The 19,275-nt window shown below is 43.0% G+C and overlaps 1 protein-coding gene across 1 annotated transcript in view; it reads right to left on the minus strand.

The window, feature by feature from the left end:
- STK36 (serine/threonine kinase 36) overlaps positions 1-19,275 on the minus strand; it is a 164,804-nt gene that overhangs the window by 98,564 nt on the left and 46,965 nt on the right. Inside the window, exon 10 of the mRNA XM_029607939.1 lies at positions 15,216-15,339. Coding sequence (XP_029463799.1) covers positions 15,216-15,339 — 124 coding nt within the window. The remainder of the gene's footprint in view (positions 1-15,215; positions 15,340-19,275) is intronic.

Genomic DNA, 19,275 nt, shown 5'->3' on the forward strand with positions numbered 1-19,275 from the left:
CTGGTGGGAAGCAAGAAATGCCTAACACAACTTCATAGGGATAAGAAAATAGTAAGTATATATTTGATTTTCATATGTACGTGCACTAGTTTGAGTCCATCTTCCTCCACAACCTGGCCATATAGCAGGTATATAAAGTGTACAGATGCTTTTATTGAACATACCTGTGAGGCAGTGTCCCTATTTTCCACCTTAAACTGGTGCGGGACCAGGCTGGTCCACCTTAATTCCCCTTGTGAGAGAGAGATCTGTGTTAAAACCCAGCAGGGGAGGAATAAGAGCTGGGATTCAGGTGGGGATAGTCAAAGCAGGCCCAGGTCTCCAGGAGGAAGGCAGCTCCTGTAAAATATTGCTGTCCAAACTCTGAGCTGAGGGAAGCGGTACTGAACCGTGAGTAAATGGAATACACTGTCTGAAGGTGAAGGCAGTCTACTGATATGTCTATGTTTAAGATGTGAATAAAGGTAATGTGTTTTAAGAAAGGCTGGAGTCAAACTGCGTTTATTTCTCCAGGCCTGGGGGATCACTGCTCGGTCCCACAATAACTTATTCTTGCTAATGTTCAAAAAGAAACAATGCAGATAGTTTCTCTTTGCGAATTTTCATAAAGTATACACATTAAAACTGCCCACATAGAATGCAACTACTAGGGCTATTTGCAAGTTGCCCCCATGCAAGACAAATTTCAAAGGAATTTTCTCAAGTTACTACACAGTCACCCAGGTAAATTCCCTGGGTTTAATACTGACTTCCAGTCAGTGGCTAAATCATGTGCATGAACTTTCTGCCAAAAGGAAAGTGGAGGGGGGAGGTAAAGAAAGCCTGCATACTTTAATGTATAAACTTAGCACCTGCAAAGTCCATAGATACAGCTGCCAGCCCAAATTTTCTATGGAAAACTCCTAGGGAGTTTACCCACCAAAAATAATCTTGTAGATTTATGGGTAAAAGTATGTAGGTATCTGCAAGTTATCCAAGGATTTTTAAATTAACATAACTTAGTAAATGATGGAAAATAAAGACCCAAATGGTCCATTCAGTCTACCAGCACAATGTTTAGGGTTATCACTGCCACTCCATGCAGGTTACTTGCATGCAAAAATATTACACTGAAAGTTACCACAGGTTACTAGGTGTCTTCATTTCCATCCTCTAGCTCTAAGGATCCTATGTGTCTATTCCATGCCTTTTTGAATTCCGTGATCATTCTTGTCTTCAACACCTCTTCCGGAAGGGCATTCTATGCATCCACTATCTTTTCCATGAAGAAATATTTCCTGACATTGTTCCTGAGTCTCCCCCCTTGAAGTTTCATATTATGACCCCTAGTTCTACAGCTTCTTTTCCATCAGAAAAGGTCTGATTCATGTGCATCATTTATACTTGTCAAGTATTTAAAAGTCTGTATCATATATCCCTTGTATCTTCATTCCTCCAGGATATACATAAGAGGTCCTTCAGTCTCATCTCATATGGCTTTCAGTGCACACCGCACACCTTTTTGGTTGCCCTTACAACTCTTAAAAGAATTGGGCAGTTCTTTGTTCATGGAATAATTCACAACTTGGTAAGTCTAAAAAGAATTCAATGTAACCTACAAGAATCAGTATGCCTTTGACAAGTCAGACATCATTTGAACAGAAAAGAAGAGAAATCTTGCCTGAAAGAAAATGATCAGCATTGGGAAATATGGGTCACAACTTTGAAATCATCTGAGTAACTTACCTATTTGAAAATTGCTGCCGTAGCCTGTTCCCTCCAGCAAAGGGTAATTAGGGAATGTTCAGGATTATGGGTAATATAGCCTGTAATCTTCAGGAGAGGAGGATTGTAGGATATATTGCTTTTATCCTCCGGGACGGATTGTGGGATATCCAATCTGTATTCTCCAACAGAGAGGTCTGTAAGATATGTAGCCTATAACATCCCAGAAGGGGGAATTTTATGGGATTTTGGGATGATGAAAGTTGTTTACTTGTAACTGATGTTCTCCGAGGACAGTAGAATGTAAGTCCTCACAAGTGGATGATGTCATCTGACAAAGCCTAGCAAGTGAAGTTTTCTAGAAGCTTTTAGCATACTTTACTGAGTATGTATGCCATCACTTGCCATGGACATGATGTGGGCCCATTTATTTCTTAAAACAGCTAAAAATAGATTCAGGATCCAATTCAAAGGGGAGGTGGGCGGATTCTGTGAGGAATTACATCCTGCTATCCTTGAAGAGCACTTATTACAGGTAAGCAACGTTTACTTTCTCAGAGGACAAGAGGGATTTGAAGTCCTCTCACAAGTGGGGAATCACTAATTACAGGCTGTCTTCAATGACAAAAAGGAAATATAATCAGAAAAATTGTGCCAACAGGCAAATTGTTTTTATGGCCATAAACCATTTTGTTATTTTATGTTTTTTTTTAAAGGCAACCTAGAAATAATAATAATAGGCCCTGTGGGGACGGAGCTGGATTCTAAAGCTCAAATAGACTCTTCAGGACAGGTATGTTGAGGGTCAAAAGATATGAAAAGAGGGCTGGCCTTATTTATTTATTTTATTTATTTTGAATTTTTCTATACCGGCGTTCATGTGGCAAAGACATATCACGTCGGATTACATTGAAACAGTTGTTGAATAATAGCATTACATGGAACAAGGGTTTTGCAACTGGGATCCCAGGGTAACAACTAGGGGTGCATACCATCTGAAACATTCAAGAGTCGCAACAAACATTACATTGAGATTACATTAAATTGAAAATAAAATTGAAATACAATCAAAAAATTTAACACTAGATTGAAAAATAACATTAAGAATTAGGGATTAAAAAGGTTAACTGTTAATGATAGTTAGAAGGTGTCAATCACGATAATTAACCGAAGGAGGGGATACATCATGGAGTGCTGTCAAAAGGATATTTTACAGAAGGAGAAGGAGAAGTGCTGTCCAAAGGATATTTTACAGAAGGGGAAGCGATCGGCGGGTTATGTAAAGGCTTGGCTGAATAACCACGTTTTGAGTTTTTTTTTGAAGGTCTGTGGGCAAGGTTCTTGGTGGAGGTCCGGGGGGAGAGCATTCCATTGTGGGGGACCAGCTGTAGATAGGGCGCGTTTCCTTAACAAGGTCTTGGCTGGGGGGCCGTAGAGTATACCTTTGTAGAAACTTCTAACTGGTCTAGAGGAAGAGTGGGGCTGAAGAGGGATACTTAGATCGAGTGGTGAGAGATTGTGAAAGGCTTTGTGGATGATTGTTAGGACTTTATATAGAATTCTGAATTTGATAGGTAACCAATGGAGGTTCCGGAGGATAGGAGAAATGTGCTCTCTTTTGTTAGTGTTGGACAGAATCCTGGCGGCCAAGTTCTGTACCATCTGTAAGGGTCTTATGTGGTTGGCTGGGAGTCCGAGAAGGAGGGAGTTGCAGTAGTCGATTTTTGAAAAGATGATGGATTGAAGTACCGTGCGGTAATCCTGAAAGTGGAGAAGTGGTCTCAATTTTTTTAGGACCTGTAATTTGAGGAAACATTCCTTTGTGGTGGTGGTGTTGAATTTTTTAAGGTTTAGGTGGTTGTCCAGGATGACACCCAGGTCTCTTACTTGGGTGGAGAGACTTGGTTGAGAGGTAGGTAGAATGTTTGCTGATCCGTTGCCGTCGTCCTGGGTGATGATGAGGATCTCTGTCTTGTTGGTGTTTAAGACTAAGTTAAGACTGGAGAGCAGGTGGTTGATTGACTGAAGGCAGCTGTTCCAGAAGCTGAGGGTCTTGGGGAGGGACTCTATGATCGGGATGAGTATTTGGACGTCGTTTGCGTAGATATAGTGAGTCAGATTAAGGTTAGTGAGTAAGTTAGAGAGGGAGGAGGTAGATGTTGAACAGAGTTGGTGAAAGAGAAGATCCTTGAGGGACTCCCAGTGTGGAGCTGACCGGGTGGGATTCTTTGTTGTTGATTTTTACTTTGAAGAACCTGTTGCTTAAGAATGATTTAAACCAGCTGAGCACAGCTCCGGTGATGCCTATTTCTGCTAGACGATCTAGTAGAATTGAGTGGTTCACTGTGTCAAAGGCCGCCGAAAGATAGCGAGGAGGAATGGTTGTTTGTTTTCTAGGTTTAGAAGGATGGTGTCTGTTAGCGAGATTAAGAGGTATTCAGTGTTCAACGCTTTGCGGAAACCGAACTGCGACGGGGCGAGGATCCTGTGTTCCCATCTTTATGTGACCAATTTTGAGACTCAAGATCTATATCCCTTGAGGTGGTTTTCTAAGATTTTGCTATGGAGACGATACATAGATGACGTTCTGTGTATCTGGCAGGCTTCTAAAAAAGACCTTTTGGACTTTTTACAGTGGTTGAACCATTGCAACCCCAATTTGCAGTTTGTTGCCCAATACCATCAAAACACCGTGTCATTTTTAGACATACTGATTCAGCGTGATGGGCAGAAGTTGATTATTACATTATTCCGTAAAAAGACAGATTGTAACCATCTCCTCCAATATTCTAGTTATCATCCGAAGAAACTGAAAGATGGTCTCCCCATTTCTCAATTTCTGAGATTGCGAAGGATATGCTCGGACAAAGCAGAATTCATTAAACAAGCTGGTGAGCTGAGAGAACGATTCATCCAAAAAGGGTATCCCAATTCTGTAATCAAAAAATCATTTAAACGCGCCCTGTTTGCAAATCGGGAATTGTTATTACAATATCAGCAGAGACCTTATAGCCAGGACCTCACGTGTGTCTTACGTTATTCTTCTCGTAGCAATGAGGTAGTGAGGATTGTGAAATCCCATTGGCAAGTACTTGCTCTACATAGTGTCTTTGATTCTACCCCAAGATTTGCGTTTTCTAGAGCATCTAACATTCAGGATCTTGTAGTACATTCTGCGTTCCAATCTGCACGCATGTCCCCTAGTGTAGGGGGGCATCAGACATGTGGACAATGTGACATGTGCACTTTGGCAATGACGGGGACTCAATGGAGTTTGTCCAATTCCAATATTGTGGTACAACAGTCAGTTCTAATGAATTGTGATTCGGATTGTGTGATTTATGTGATCCAATGTCCCTGTGACAAAGTGTATGTTGGTCGCACAAAAAGGAAGATCAGGACAAGGCTCATTGAGCACAGAAGCTGTATAAGGTCTGGCAAACTCACTGCACCGCTTGTCCAACATTGCACTCAATTGGGTCATAATTTTATGGATCTATGCTGGTCTATTTTAGAACAAGTACAGAAGGGCACCCGTGGGGGAGACATTCAGATTCATCTCAATCGCCGTGAACATTTCTGGATTTATCGATTGGGTTCTGTTGATTCGCGGGGTCTTAATGAGAAGATAAACTGGTATTCCCTGATCTGACTTTGGACTCCCATGGACCGCTGTGTCAACTATCTGTGTTTTTTGGAAGAAACCTTTCTTATATTTATGCCATATGAGAAGTAGATATATGGATTTATTGATCTTTTGGCATTTAACAATTGTTTCATGAATTTTCTCCCCTGCTTTTCAAAGACGACCTGATGGAGGACTTGCTTTGCCGCACTTGCATTCCGGCGTGTATATTTAAACCGGAGGATCCGCCATGTTTTTTGTCAAACTGCGGTCAAGAACGCTGACCGCTGAAAAAGAAAAAGAAATCAAATGGAACCGAGAGAGAGTTTGGTTACCGCAGTGGGATTGAAGTTTGTGCGCTGTTGAAGAACCCTTTTGGATGAGCCGTTGCCCCTGAAGCAGGACCCGGTGTGATCCGAAACACGATCGTGTCGGGACAGTCTTTACAATGGAATTTACTGCTGAATAACTCAGATGAGGGAACATTCTTAGCCATGGAATTTGTTGCTGAACAATTCAGATGAGTATCTTCCCATATTATTTTCAAGTTTAAGGGGTTTATAAGTCTCAAAGAACAAATTTGATGAGTCTCTAAAAGTAGAGTGTTTGCATTTCTTTACTTCAGTTTCTTTCAGTTCATGGATGCACTGCTGTAGTATTTTACTAGTAATGACCTCGGTTGGGTCTAAAAAATGATAAAATTAAAAATTGATATTTGATTAATAAAGCAATTGGACTATTTCACCCAAGTATGAGTTTGAATGACTGACAGACTCATCGAGTTTAGAGGTCCTACAAAAAAATCTTTGGAGATTGTTCATAAGGTTCATGATTTATATTGCATATAAAATTGTACCAGTTACCATTGAATTTAATGTGTGCCCCCAAATCTTTAGTCATCTCTGAGAATGGTAGGAAAACATCATGCTATTGACGGGAAAAAGCACATTTGCTTACCGTAAATGGTGTTTCCGTAGATAGCAGGATGAATTAGCCATGCATCCCCACCCGCCTCCCTGGATAGCCTCACGAGCGACCATTAATGACCTTTCTTTCTTCTGCTAGGACACAGACTGAGGGAGAGGGGGCTCGATTGTGCGGGAAGACCCGTGCCGATGTACAGAACCAAGCTCTGTAACAGCTTTGAAAGCTCTGCCTCTCACCATCCAGAGGACATTCCCATGACAGCATGGCTAATTCATCCTGTTATCTACGGAAACACTGTTTACGGTAAGCAAACTTGCTTGTCTCTGCAAATGACATTTGACAAGTTTAGCTGACAATGAAGTTGCTGTCCACAGGTGCACAGTACTGTGTTGCTTACATAATAGTGATCTGCATGGGAGAGTTGTCAAACGAAGAAATTAGTGCTTACCTGATAATTTCATTTTCTTGAGTCCAGAAAGACCAGTCCAGATGAATGGGTTATACCCATCCACCAGTAGATAGAGACAAAGATCCACATGTTCTCTGTCGTCACCCCTTATAGGCTTCCAAGCTGACCTTAGCCTACCAGTATTACCTGTAACAAGCCAACACAAAATTTCTTACCCCTTATTGGAGTCATTTTTTGCTACTTTGGCTGAGGATGTGTGTGGAGGTTGGGCCATGTGGATTCAGAGTTCTCACTCATACACAAACTAATTTGAAGGTTACAGGCCAACCTCTGAGTGAACTCATAGTTACTGTTTTGCACTGTGAAATGCTTATGAACAGGCAAGAGTTTATTTTAGTTATTCCAGTAGGTCTATGATGAAAAAGCAAGAAATTAACTTAAACCAAAGCCTGAGAGACTGAAGGCCATCACAGCTGCGCCTGAAATTGATAAGAACTCAGAGGCAGGGAACATTATTGCTTTTCTCAAGCATTTAGTGTATAAGTTAAAAAAAATAACAGCTAGAGAGAGGGAGCGTGTTTCCGGATGTGATAACCCAGGCCGATCCTTTGGAAACATGTAAGCTTTATATATATATATATATATATATATATATATATATATATATATATATATATATATATGTAGCAGTTGTTATTATCTACCATTACTTCTTCTGTATGATCTGATTTTATTTGTTCCATCCTCCTATTGCTCAAATAACCTTCTTTCCTAAGTTACTGGAACCGTGATGTACTGAATCAAAGTCTGTGTTTGGCTATTTGTGTAGGGAATAAGCTCCTGGGTTCAAGCCCCCAGGTATAATCCCAGTAATTGTGTGTGTTTATATTGGGTAAGCCCCCGAGGTAGTCATTTGTGCACACAGGCGATAAGCTCCTCAAGTAGCATTCAGTGTATACCTCAGTGAGATTAGCCCCCCTGGTCAGAGCCCCTGGACAGAATGCCAGTGTGCACGGTCTAAACCCAGAATACCCCTCCAAATAGGGTTGCTTCCAAGGAGATATAAACAAGAGAGACAACTATTTAGAGGAAAACTTACCTCTTCTATGCTGAAGCACTTATCCTAAATACCAAATGCCGAAATGAAACGTTTTGCAGAGCAGGGAGGGTCCTGGACTGATCTTGCTGGACTCAAGAAAGGAAATTATCAGGTAAGAACAAATTTCTCCTTACTCTTCATCCAGCCAGAGTGAGAAGTTTTAGTGAGACTTTCCTGATCAGCTCAAATGGAAAACCTGCCAAAAAGGACATGACCATATTCAGATCCCAAGGAGGACTAGGATCCCTTACCAGAGGTCTAATGTGTTTGACTTCCCTAAGAAAATGAGAAACATCCGGATAAGAAGTCAAAGATCTCCCTAATATTTGACGTCTATAACAAGCTATAGCTGCCACTTGAAACTCTTGGCCAACCTGGAGCCACCAGAATCACAAGTCCTTGATGACTTGAAACTCTCTGTTGAACTCTGCCCACCAGAGGCCATGAAGGAAACACATACAGAATTGCCCCTGACAGCCTTTCCTGATGAACCCCATGCCTTCTTCCAGTTGAAAAACTGGCATGCCTTTGCATTCTTGCTGGTCACCATAAGATCCATCAGAGCTTCTCCCCACCAATGCACAATCTGACTGATAGCAACCATTCTCTGGGGTCCAGAAAACTGCAACTGAGAAAGTCTGACTGAACATTTTCTACCCCAGCTATGAAATGGCATTTATGTTCCTTTCTGCCCAAAATATCAAAAACTCCATTTCCTCCAATACTTGAGTGCTGTTGGTGCTCACTTGATGATTCACATATGCTACTGCGTTTGCATTGTCCAATAGGGTTTGAGTCCTGCTGTCGCTCCTTGTGACCTTGGGCAAGTCACTTTACCCTCCATTGCCTCAGGTACAAACTTAGATTGTAAGCCCTCTGGGGATAGGGAAATACCTAAGTACCTGAATGTAATCCACTTTGAAGCGCTGAAAAAAAGTGCGAAAAGCGGAATATAAAGCTAACTAGGATCCTGACTGCCTGAGCTCTGAGAATGGATGCAAAGTGAAGGAGGGCCAATCAAATCACTCTGATTTACAAACGATTGATGGACCACTTAGCCTCCTCCTCAACCATACTCCCTGAGTGACCTGACCTAGGCAATGTGTTCCCCACCCTAACAAGCTGGTGTTACCATCACCCTGGATGTACTCCCTGTCTATATTCTTGGTGTTCAGACACCACTGCAAACTCACCCTCACCTATTCAGAGATAGGGAGTTTTACAAAGTATTCCTACAACTGAGGATTCTATCTGGACATCAATGCTTCTGAAATAGTCTCATGTGCATTCTCGCCAATGGATCCAGATCCAGCACCGTTGCTATGGAGCTGAAATGTTGAAGATAACTCCATGCCTTCAGACTTCTGAAAGTCAATATGAAACGGAGCTGTTGCTGCTGTTTCTGAATCCTTTGTCCGGTCAACAAATAATACCCAGCTTTGTTTAGAACAGAGCTCCTAGATACTCTAGGGCCTGAGAGGGCAGCAAACTGCTCTTTGAGAAGTTTACTATCCAGACTAATTCCTGCAACAACTGGATAAGTGGATCACCCTCTTTGCAGCTATTACACTCTCTTGATCTGACGTCACTCAAATCAACCAATAGATGAGGATCAACCAAATGTCCTTTTTTGTACACTACAATTACCTTAGAAAAATTCCTTAGGGCCATGGTTAACCCCAAAGTTAAAGCCTGAAACTGAAAATGATCACCTAGCACAATAAAGCTAACATATCTCTGATTATCTTCCCTTAGTAGGATGTGTAGATATGCTTCTGTAAGATCCAAAGAGGTCAAGAATTCCCCTTGCCTCACCGCCATTATAACAGACTTCAAGTTCTCCATTTGGAAATGACACCCTCAAGGATTTGATAAGCTGTTTTAAATCCAAAATAGGATGAAACATTCTTTCTTGGGAACCACAAAGTAAACTAAATCACCATCCCTGGCTCCAATGGTCCCTTGGAACCAGCCACTACAACTCCTAAGAGAATGTGCTGATAGAATATTATCTTTACTTCCTTCTCTTTTTGGTCAGAGCGACCAGGGAAAACAATGAATATTTGGCATCAATTAAATTACTATAAAAAGGTTGCTGCTCTAGAAGTAACATTTCATTATCCATATTGATTAGCTACTTAGTTAATTTATGAATACCTTTGATTTTTAAATATCAATGACAACTGTGCATGTGCGAGCATTTGGTTGAATTGAGTGGTATGTGAGAGCAGAGTTCTGTATTGGAAATATTATGAGATCCATATTCAAAAGCCATTTAGACAGATAACGTAATAGTTATCCTTCTAAATAACTTACCTCTCTACATTCAGTCTTTATCTGGCTAAGAACATAAGATATGCCATACTGGGTCAGACCAAGGGTCCATCAAACCTAGCATCCTGTTTCCAACAGTGGCCAATCCAAGTCACAAGTACCTGGCAAGTACCCAAACATTAAACAGATCTCAAGCTACTATTGCTTATTAATTAATAGCAGTTTACAGATTTTTCCTCTATCCAAACCTTTTTTAAACCCAGTTACACTAACTGCCGTAACCACATCCTCTGGCAATTAATTTGAGAGCTTAACTATGCGCTGAGTGAAAAAGAATGTTCTTTGATTTGTTTTAAATGAGCTAATTGCTAACTTCATGGAGTGCCCCTAGTCCTTCTATTATCTGAGAGAGTAAATAACTGATTTACATTAACCTGTTCAAGTCCTTTCATGATTTTGTAGACTTCTATCATATACCCTCATAGACGTCTCTTCTCCAAATTGAACAGCCCTAATTTCTTTAGCCTTTCCTCATAGGGGAGCTGTTCCATGCCCCTTAATATTTTGGTTGCCCTTCTCTGCACTTTCTTCAGTGCAACTATATCCTTTTTGAGATGCGGCGACCAGAATTACACACAGTATTCAAGGTGCAGACTCACCATGGAGCGATACAGAGGCATTATGACAGTCACCATTTTATTTGCCATTCCCTTCCTAATAATTCCTAACATTCTGTTTGCTTTTTTGACCACCACAGCATACTGAGCCAATGATTTCAATGTATTATCCACTATGATGCCTAGATCTCTTTCCTGGGTGGTAATTCCTAAGATAGAATCTAACATTGTGTAACTACAGCAAGGATTATTTTTCCCTATATGCATCACCTTGCACTTGTCTACATCTGCCATTTGGAAGCCCAATCTTTCAGTATCACAAGGTCCTCCTGCAATTTATCACAATCCGCTTGAGATTAAGCTACTCTGCATAATTTTGTGTCATCCACAAATTTGATCACCTCACTTGTCATACCCCTTTCCAGATCATTTATAAATATATTTAAAAATACCTGTCCAAGTACAGATCCCTGAGGCACTTCACTGTTTACCGCGCCCCCTACCTGACCATGACGGCGACCCGCCGTGGCAGCATCGGGAGAGAAGCCTATAATCCGGTGCCTGTTGTTCCCGCGCGTCTGCGCAGGCCTCCAGGTTGACCGCCAGGCTGGGAGCCGTCCTTGCTCCTCCCGCGCAGCATCAGGCAGCTTCTCCTCCGCAGCCGGAATCCATCTTGGAAAGTGAACAAATCCTCACCAGATTTAATTGGACCTGGTCCCTTTAACTACCTACAGCTGTTTTCAATGAGCCAGAGAGGAAGTATAAAAGGAGGCTTCCTCTGCTCATTCCTTGACTTGGCAACTTTCGGGTTAGTCAGGACTGCTTGCTTCGGTGAGTCTTCGTGTGCTTTGGATCCTTGCTTCTTGGTTCCTGTCTCGTCTTAGTGATTCCTGGTTCCTGACTTTGGATTGGCAAGCGGTGATTCCTGGTGTGTGACTTCGGACTGGCAAGCGGTGATTTCTGGTGTATGACTTCAGACTGGCAAGTGGCGATCCCTTGGTGTGTGACCTCGGACTGGTAAGCGACGACCCTCTGGCACTTGACCTTGGTCTTCTTCTGGACCACCGTCTCCAAGGGCCCACTTATGTCCCAGCGGCCCGGGTCCCGGGGGGACCGCGGGCTTCCAGGGGTGAAGATCCAGTTAGCCCTTGCACCAAACTCTCGACTCCATGACCTCTCAAAGGTCCACCTTAGTCCCAGCGGTCCGGGTCCCTACGGGCTCCTCCTGGGGGGACCGCGGACTTCCAATGGTGAAGACACAGTTCCGCTCCTCGACGTCACGACTCTTCGTCTGCCTCCACAGTCACCTCAGTCTCCAGTGCCGAGGGTCAGCTGGTCGCATCTTCTGCTCTGCCTCGCCACCCGACGGGAGAACCTACGGATCCACCTCCTCAGGTATACCATCCTCCCATCGGTCCAAGAGTTCACAAGCCTGAGCATAACAACCATTTAATCCTGCACTCTCTTTCCTGTCTTTTAACCAGATTGCAATCCACAAAAGAACATCACCTTCTATCCCATGACTTTTTTTTAGTTTTTAGAAGCCTCTCATGAGGGACTTTGTCAAACTCCTTCTGAAAATCCAAATACATCACATCTATCAGTTAACCTTTGTCCACATTTATTCACCCCTTCAAAAAATGTAGGAGATTTGTGAATCAAGACTTTCCTTGGGTAAATCCATGTTGGCTGTGTCCCATTAAACCATGACTATCTAGATGTTTTGGGATTTTATTCTTTATAACATTTTCCATGATTTTTTCCAGCACTGAAGTCAGGCTCACTGGTCTATAGTTTCCCGGATCACCCCTGGAGCCCTTTTTAAATATCGGGATTATATTGGCCACCTTCCAGTCTTCAGGTACGATGGATGATTTTGATGATAGGTTACAAATTAATTGCAATAGGTCTGAAATTTCATTTTTTAGTTCTTTCAGAACCCTGGGGTGTATACCATCTGGTCCAGGTGATTTACTACTCTTCAGTTTGTCAATCTGGCTTACCATGTCTTCCAGGTTTACTGTGATTTGCTTCATCTGAATTGTCGCCCCTTGAAAACTGTCTCTGGAACGGGTATCTCCCCAACACTCTCTTCAGTAAACACCGAAGCAAAGAATGTTAGTCTTTCTGCAATAGCCTTAATACCCTAAGTGCCCCTTTAACCCTTCTAGCAACTAATGGTCCTTCATGCTGATCTTGCGATGCATGAGATCAGCATGAAGGAAGTGTAGCTCTGTGAACTTTGAATACTGTGGAGCCGGCACAGGAGAAGGAGAAGCAGCTGAACAGGCTCCCTCCTGCTCTTGGTCAGAGCACACATGCCCTCTTCTTGTCTTTGCTGCTGGTTAGATGGGGTCCATCAGTTGCCTCATGGGCCTCTTCTTCTCTTCGCTGCAGGTGGAATGGGCTCCACCAGCGGTGCTCGAGGCCTGCTTTCTTCCTCCTATTGCTGGTGGGTTGGGCTCCGCTGGTGGCCATGAAGCCTCTTTTCTTCTTCCTGCGGTGGCGGGTTGGGCTCTGGCGGCAGCATGCAGAGTATCCTCCTTTTTTATTTGCCAGCGGGGGATGGGAACTCCATTGAAATTTAGCTAAATATGTATCAGGCAGCAGAGTGAGGTGGCCACTGGGCATTTTGGAGGGTACTTTTGCTGCTTGAAAATTTTGCCATCTGAGGCAACTACCTCACCCTGCCTCATTATAGAACCATCCCTGGACGTAGAGGTAGGCTCCATGGAGTGTCAGTGTTTTGCCTTTGACACGTCGAGTCTCTGACTCCAGGGCGCCGGGTCAGGGGGATGGAGAGATGTTAGAGGAGGCCAGACTCAAGCAACTAACCCGAGATTTCTAGGATTCTACAATGTGGGAGGAAGACTTGCTGTGATTTCTCACTGACTCCTGTAACCCTGCTCTTTTTGTCACGCTGGGATCGCAGTTAGGCTAATTATGGTCAGGTCATAAACATCGATAACAATGATCATGCCCATTTGTAATGGACATGATTTGGCCATGCGCACAAGTTCTGAAGCCCACTAAGGGTTGGTTTCTTCTTACCCAACATGTTCTGAGAATAGTTCCAGAAAGTTCTCAAAAATGAAAATAGTTTCCAGTCTTTCATTCTTTCTTGTTTTTGTTTTTTTTTTTTGGTAGCACTGAAAAGTGCTGTTGTGGTGCTGCTCAGCCAGTGAGGCAACAAGGAAAAAAGGAAGCGGAGAGACAGAGTAATCATCCATACTCTAGCTCAGACTAAAAAAAGACTAAGGAACTTTCAGAGGCAACACTCGCACAGGAATTCCCACACATGCTCAGTACAGCTAAAGCTCTACTAGTTTGAAGAGACAAGTCCATTTGGTGCTGCTGGATGATGCCACCCATATATCATGGCTAATTCGGCCTGCTTAGACGAGAAACTTCATTTTCAAATGTTCAGACAGCTGGTTAGAGGAATCCATGTGTGCTGAAAGCACATAGAACAACAATCAGGGTCAGAGTATTTGTTTAATGATAGAATTGTTTTCACCTGACTAATTGAAGCCCTAATGAATCAATCAAGGGCGTTATTAACAACTTATTTAAAAAGTAACAATGAATCAACTGGAAGGGTGTCCAAACTTTTCAACATGCCATATTAACTGTTTTATTATTTTCAATTTATTAAAATCAGCAAATACATATTAACAATTGCATTAAAAATTGCAGAAAGATGTTGTGTTTAAGTTTGTATCATGCTGAGGGTGTGTCAGCTTCTATTCACTTAAAGATTCATTGAAACATACACTTTGACCAGGGGTGCCTAAACTCACAGGGGCGGATTTTAAAAGGCGCGTGAATAGCCTACTTTTGTTTGCGCTCCAGGCGCCAACAAAAGTACGCTGGATTTTAGTAGATACGCCCGCCGAGCCGCGCAGCCTACCCCCGTTCCCTCCAAGGCCGCTCCGAAATCGGAGCGGCCTTGGAGGGAATCCTCTAACGCCCTCCCCTCACCTTCCCCTCCCTTCCTCTACCTAACCCACCCCCCCGGCCCTGTCTACACCCCCCCTTACCTTTCTCCGGGGATTTACGCCTCCCGGAGGGAGAAGTAAATCCCCGCGCACGAGCGGGCCTCCTGTGCACCGGGCCGCGACCTGGGGGCGGGTACGGAGGGCGTGGCCACGCCCCCGGACCTCCCCGGGCCGTAGCCACGCCCCCGTACCCGCCCCCAAACCGCTGCCGACACGCCCCCGAAACGCCGCGACGACCGGGCCCGCCCCCGACACGCCCCCCTCGGAGAACCCCGGGACTTACGCGAGTCCCGGGGCTCTGCGCGCGCCGGGAGGCCTATGTAAAATAGGCTTCCCGGCGCGCAGGGCCCTGCTCGCGTAAATCCGCCCGGTTTTGGGCGGATTTACGCGAGCAGGGCTCTGAAAATCCGCCCCACACTGTATCCATCAGGGGAAGAAGATTATAGAATTTGTAGCCTGTATTCCCTAAGAGACTGTAGCATACATATCATGTCTTTTTGAGAAAAGGGGATTCTGGGATGCATAGTTTGTATTCTTCAGGAATTGTGTGAAATAGTCTCACCTCATTGTCCAGATCCACGCTATCAATGCTGCGCCTGCCCCTGGGCTGTCTAGAGACTGTTATCCTGCCTCCCACTTCCACCTCGGGGAACTCCCGTTCAAAGTCCTTCGTAATCCGGTGTTCCCTGACAGGGAGAAGAAATAGGAAGAGGAAAAGAGTGACGGTAATGAGATGGACATAGATAGCAAGCGAAAGAGAGAAATACAAAAAGAGAGAGAGGGGAGAATCATGTCAGGGTTGCAGTCTCATTCTGTGTTTCTCTCTGGCCCTCTAGTATCATTGGGAGCGACTGGTTTTATTTTCCACCTCCCTGCTGCCCAGGTCATCCTTGCATCTGATGAGTTCCACTACTGGTCCAGGCATTTTTGGCACTGTACTGGCAGTTGCCTTAAACCAATCTAACATTCTTGTACTATTGCTCCCAGTCTCCATGCACATGGATATGATGTCACATTGCTGTCATCTGCCAGAGTCTTTTTTGCCATGGCCCCCACTGCAAGCAGCAAGAGGCTGCGGCCAAGAATTGCTCAAGGACGATATCCTTGGCATCTTTTGTGTCTGTCTAGACCACTGGCCATTTGAAATTAGCCTTCTGGGTTGCTCTTACTCTACAATTTTCTAGGATTTGTTCACTTTCCAAAGAGCTGTTAGTTTATATATCCTCCTTGCAGCTTCTCTCTTCAAAGATGCCACTTGTTTACTCTCTATTCTCTTCTTCTCTCTGTCCTTTCACTTTCTTTCTGTTGTATTTGCCTATTTTCTCCTACAAGTAATCTCTAATATAGCATACAATTTATCAGTCTATCTCTGTCCTCAAATCCAACTGACACCCCACCTTAATGGAATATTAACAACCGAATCCCCATCAGTACCACATACTCCACTTCTTCACTACCCTCTTCTTCCATTCTGGATTTCTTTTCTTCATGTTATCTGTCTCTCCTTGAATATAACTGATACCTGCTAACTACTGAGGACACTGTCTCTTTGGCTGCCTTCTGTTTCCCATCTCTTTCTTTTCCTACACCCCAAGTTCTTGTATCTTGCCACATGAATGTCTATGTTCTATGTATCTTTCTCTTGTTCTATGTATCTTGCCACATGAATGTCGGTATAGAAAAGAGCAAAATAAATAAATAAATAAATAAATAAATAAGTTCTTCAGGCCATGGAGGTGGTATGGGTCTCACCTCCTTGATGGCTTCATCATACCATTCTGTAGTTCCCAGTTTATGTACAATCTTCATCACGTTCAAATTTCTCTGTTTCAAGTACTTTCTGCCCTTCTATCTGACTGTTACTGGAAGATTATGTCCCTTGATCCACTATTGATTTTTCTGGTTGATCTCGAGTCTCTCTTCAATATGTTCCAGTTCTCTTCCTCACTGATAATAGTTCTTCTAGGAGATTTCAATATATACAGTATTCAGAAAATACTGATATGATTGCCACTCTCTACCTGCTCCTCGCATGCATTTTCCCTTCTCCCATCTCCACCAACCTACTGGGCTAACTGCCAGCTTGATCTTATTTTCTATAGATTTTTCTCTGTGTCCCTCTATTCTATATGACTGTCCTAAATATCTGATTACTTAATCTAATATATGGTTTCGTTCCACCATCATTGTTCTCAAACCACATCTCTTTTTATCGTTCTCACTTGCCATTTGCAATTTTGGAAACATTAAGACTTTTTATTCCATCTCTATTAATCTCTCAGCTCTTTTAGGGTTCATGTCCCTAAAATACTACTCTACTCAGTTTCCCTTTTTCTTTTTGGCCTACTTAAGAAAGGTGGAAGGAAGGCCAAACAATTACTGACAAAGTTAAAAGGCAAGGTGAAAGAGGTTATTTTAGCAAAAAAAAAACCAACTTCCTTCAAAAATTGGAAGGATCCATCTGAAGAAAATAGGAGAAAGCATAACACTGTCAAGTTAAATATAAAACATTGATAAGAAGACTAAGAGAGAATTTGAAAAGAAGTTGGCCGTAGAGGCAAAAACTCCTAATAAAAACTTTAAAAAATATATCCACATCATGAAACCTGCAAGGGACTTAGTTGGACCGCTAGATGATCGAGGGGCTAAAGGGGCACTTAGGGAAGATAAGGTCATTGCAGAAAGACTAAATTAATTATTTGCTTCCATGTTTACTGAGGATGTTGGTGAGATACTGGTTCTGGAGATTGTTTTCAAGGGTGATGAATCAGATGAACTGAGCCAAATCACAATGAACCTGGAAGATGTAATAGGCCAGATCGACAAACTGAAGAGTAGCAAATCACCTGGACCAGATGGTATACACCCCATGATTCTGTAAGAACTCAAAAATGAAATTTCAGACCTATTAGTAAAAATTTGTAACCTATCATTAAAACTGTCCATTGTACCTGAAGACTGGAGAATGGCTAATGTAATCTTGATATTTAAAAAGGGCTCCAGGGGTGATCTGGGAAACGATAGACCAGTGAGCCTGACTTCAGTGCCAGGAAAAAATAGTGGAAACTAATATAAAGAACAAAATCACAGCTCCCCATGAGGAAAGGCTAAAGAGGTTAGGGCTATTCAGTTTGAGAAGAGATGACTGAGGGGGATATAGCTAAATTATTTACCTGTAATAGGTGTTATCCCAGGACAGCATAATGTAGTCCTCACATATGGGTAACGTCACTGGATGGACCCCTATCATGTAACAATTTTCTGTCAAAGTTTCTAGAAACGTTTGACTGGCACACTGAGCATGCCATGATCCCTCGAGCCACAGGGGTCGCCCTTCAGTCTCGTTTGTAGCAATAAGCATTAGCAAAAAATAAAATAATAAAACGTTTCGGACCCAACTCCCCAGGGTGGCAGGTAGGTTTTGTGAGGACTACATCCTGCTGTCATGGGATAACACCTATTACAGGTAAGCAATTTTGCTTTATCCCAGGATAAGCAGGATGATAGTCCTCACATATGGGTGATTAGCAAGCTACAGGCTGAGCCATCTTTGTTTTGGACCAACAGCATACAACTTGTGCAACAGGCACAACAACTGGTGTACTGTTGGGAAAAATGAGGCAGCCTGAAATCACAGCAGGTTGGAAGTGAAAGGAGTTGGAATCATGCTTGCTGGGCAGACTGGATGGGCCGTTTGGTCTTCTTCTGCCGTCATTTCTATGTTTCTATGGAAATAAGTTCTTTAAGGCAGATTGTTCAAAGATTGAATCTTGTCGTCCTTCCTTGTCTAGGCAGTAATGGGCTGCAAATGTGTGAAGAGAGCTCCATGCTGCAGCTTTGCAGATGTCAGCAATTGGTATGGAACAATAGTGTGCTACTGAAGTTGTCATTGCTCTGAGTGCGCCTTTACTCGTCCCTGGAGAGAAAGGCTTGCTTTTTCATAGCAGAAGTCTATACAGTCTGCTAGCCAGTTGTTTGCCCACTGCCATACCCGGTTTGTTTTTTGTCAAAAGAAACAAAGAGCTGGGTGGATTTACTATGGACTCTAGTGCGATCTAGATAATATGCTAGCACGCGTTTACAGTCCAAGGTGTGTAAAACTCTTTCGCCTTGGTGAGAGTGAGGTCTTGGAAGGAATGTGGGCAAATTTATAGACTGATTCAAGTGGAAATCTGTAACCACCTTGGGAAGGAATTTAGGGTGAGTACGGAGGACCACTCGGTCGTGTAGGAACCTGGTATAGGGTGAGTATGTTACAAGTGCTTGTAACTCACTAACTCTTCTGGCAGATGTAATAGCGACTAGGAAGAGAACTTTCCATGTAAGAAATTTAACATCGCAGGAATCTATGGGCTCAAAGGGAGAACGCATAAGCCTTGCTAGTTCTACATTAAAGGTCCCATTCTGTGATTGGTGGCCGTAACGGGGGTTTAAGTTGAATTAAACCTCTCATAAACCTACTGACATGGGGTTGTGCTGAAATCAGGGCATCCCCTACTCCCTTGTGGTAAGCTGAGATAGCACTCAGGTGTACCCTTACTGACAAAGTCTGTAGACCAGAGTCAGAAAGGTGCTAGAGATAGTCTAATAAAGATGTTGTGGGGCAGGAAAAGGGATCAATA

Source organism: Rhinatrema bivittatum, chromosome 6 (assembly GCF_901001135.1).
Source record: "Rhinatrema bivittatum chromosome 6, aRhiBiv1.1, whole genome shotgun sequence".
Taxonomy (NCBI): Eukaryota; Metazoa; Chordata; class Amphibia; order Gymnophiona; family Rhinatrematidae; genus Rhinatrema; species Rhinatrema bivittatum.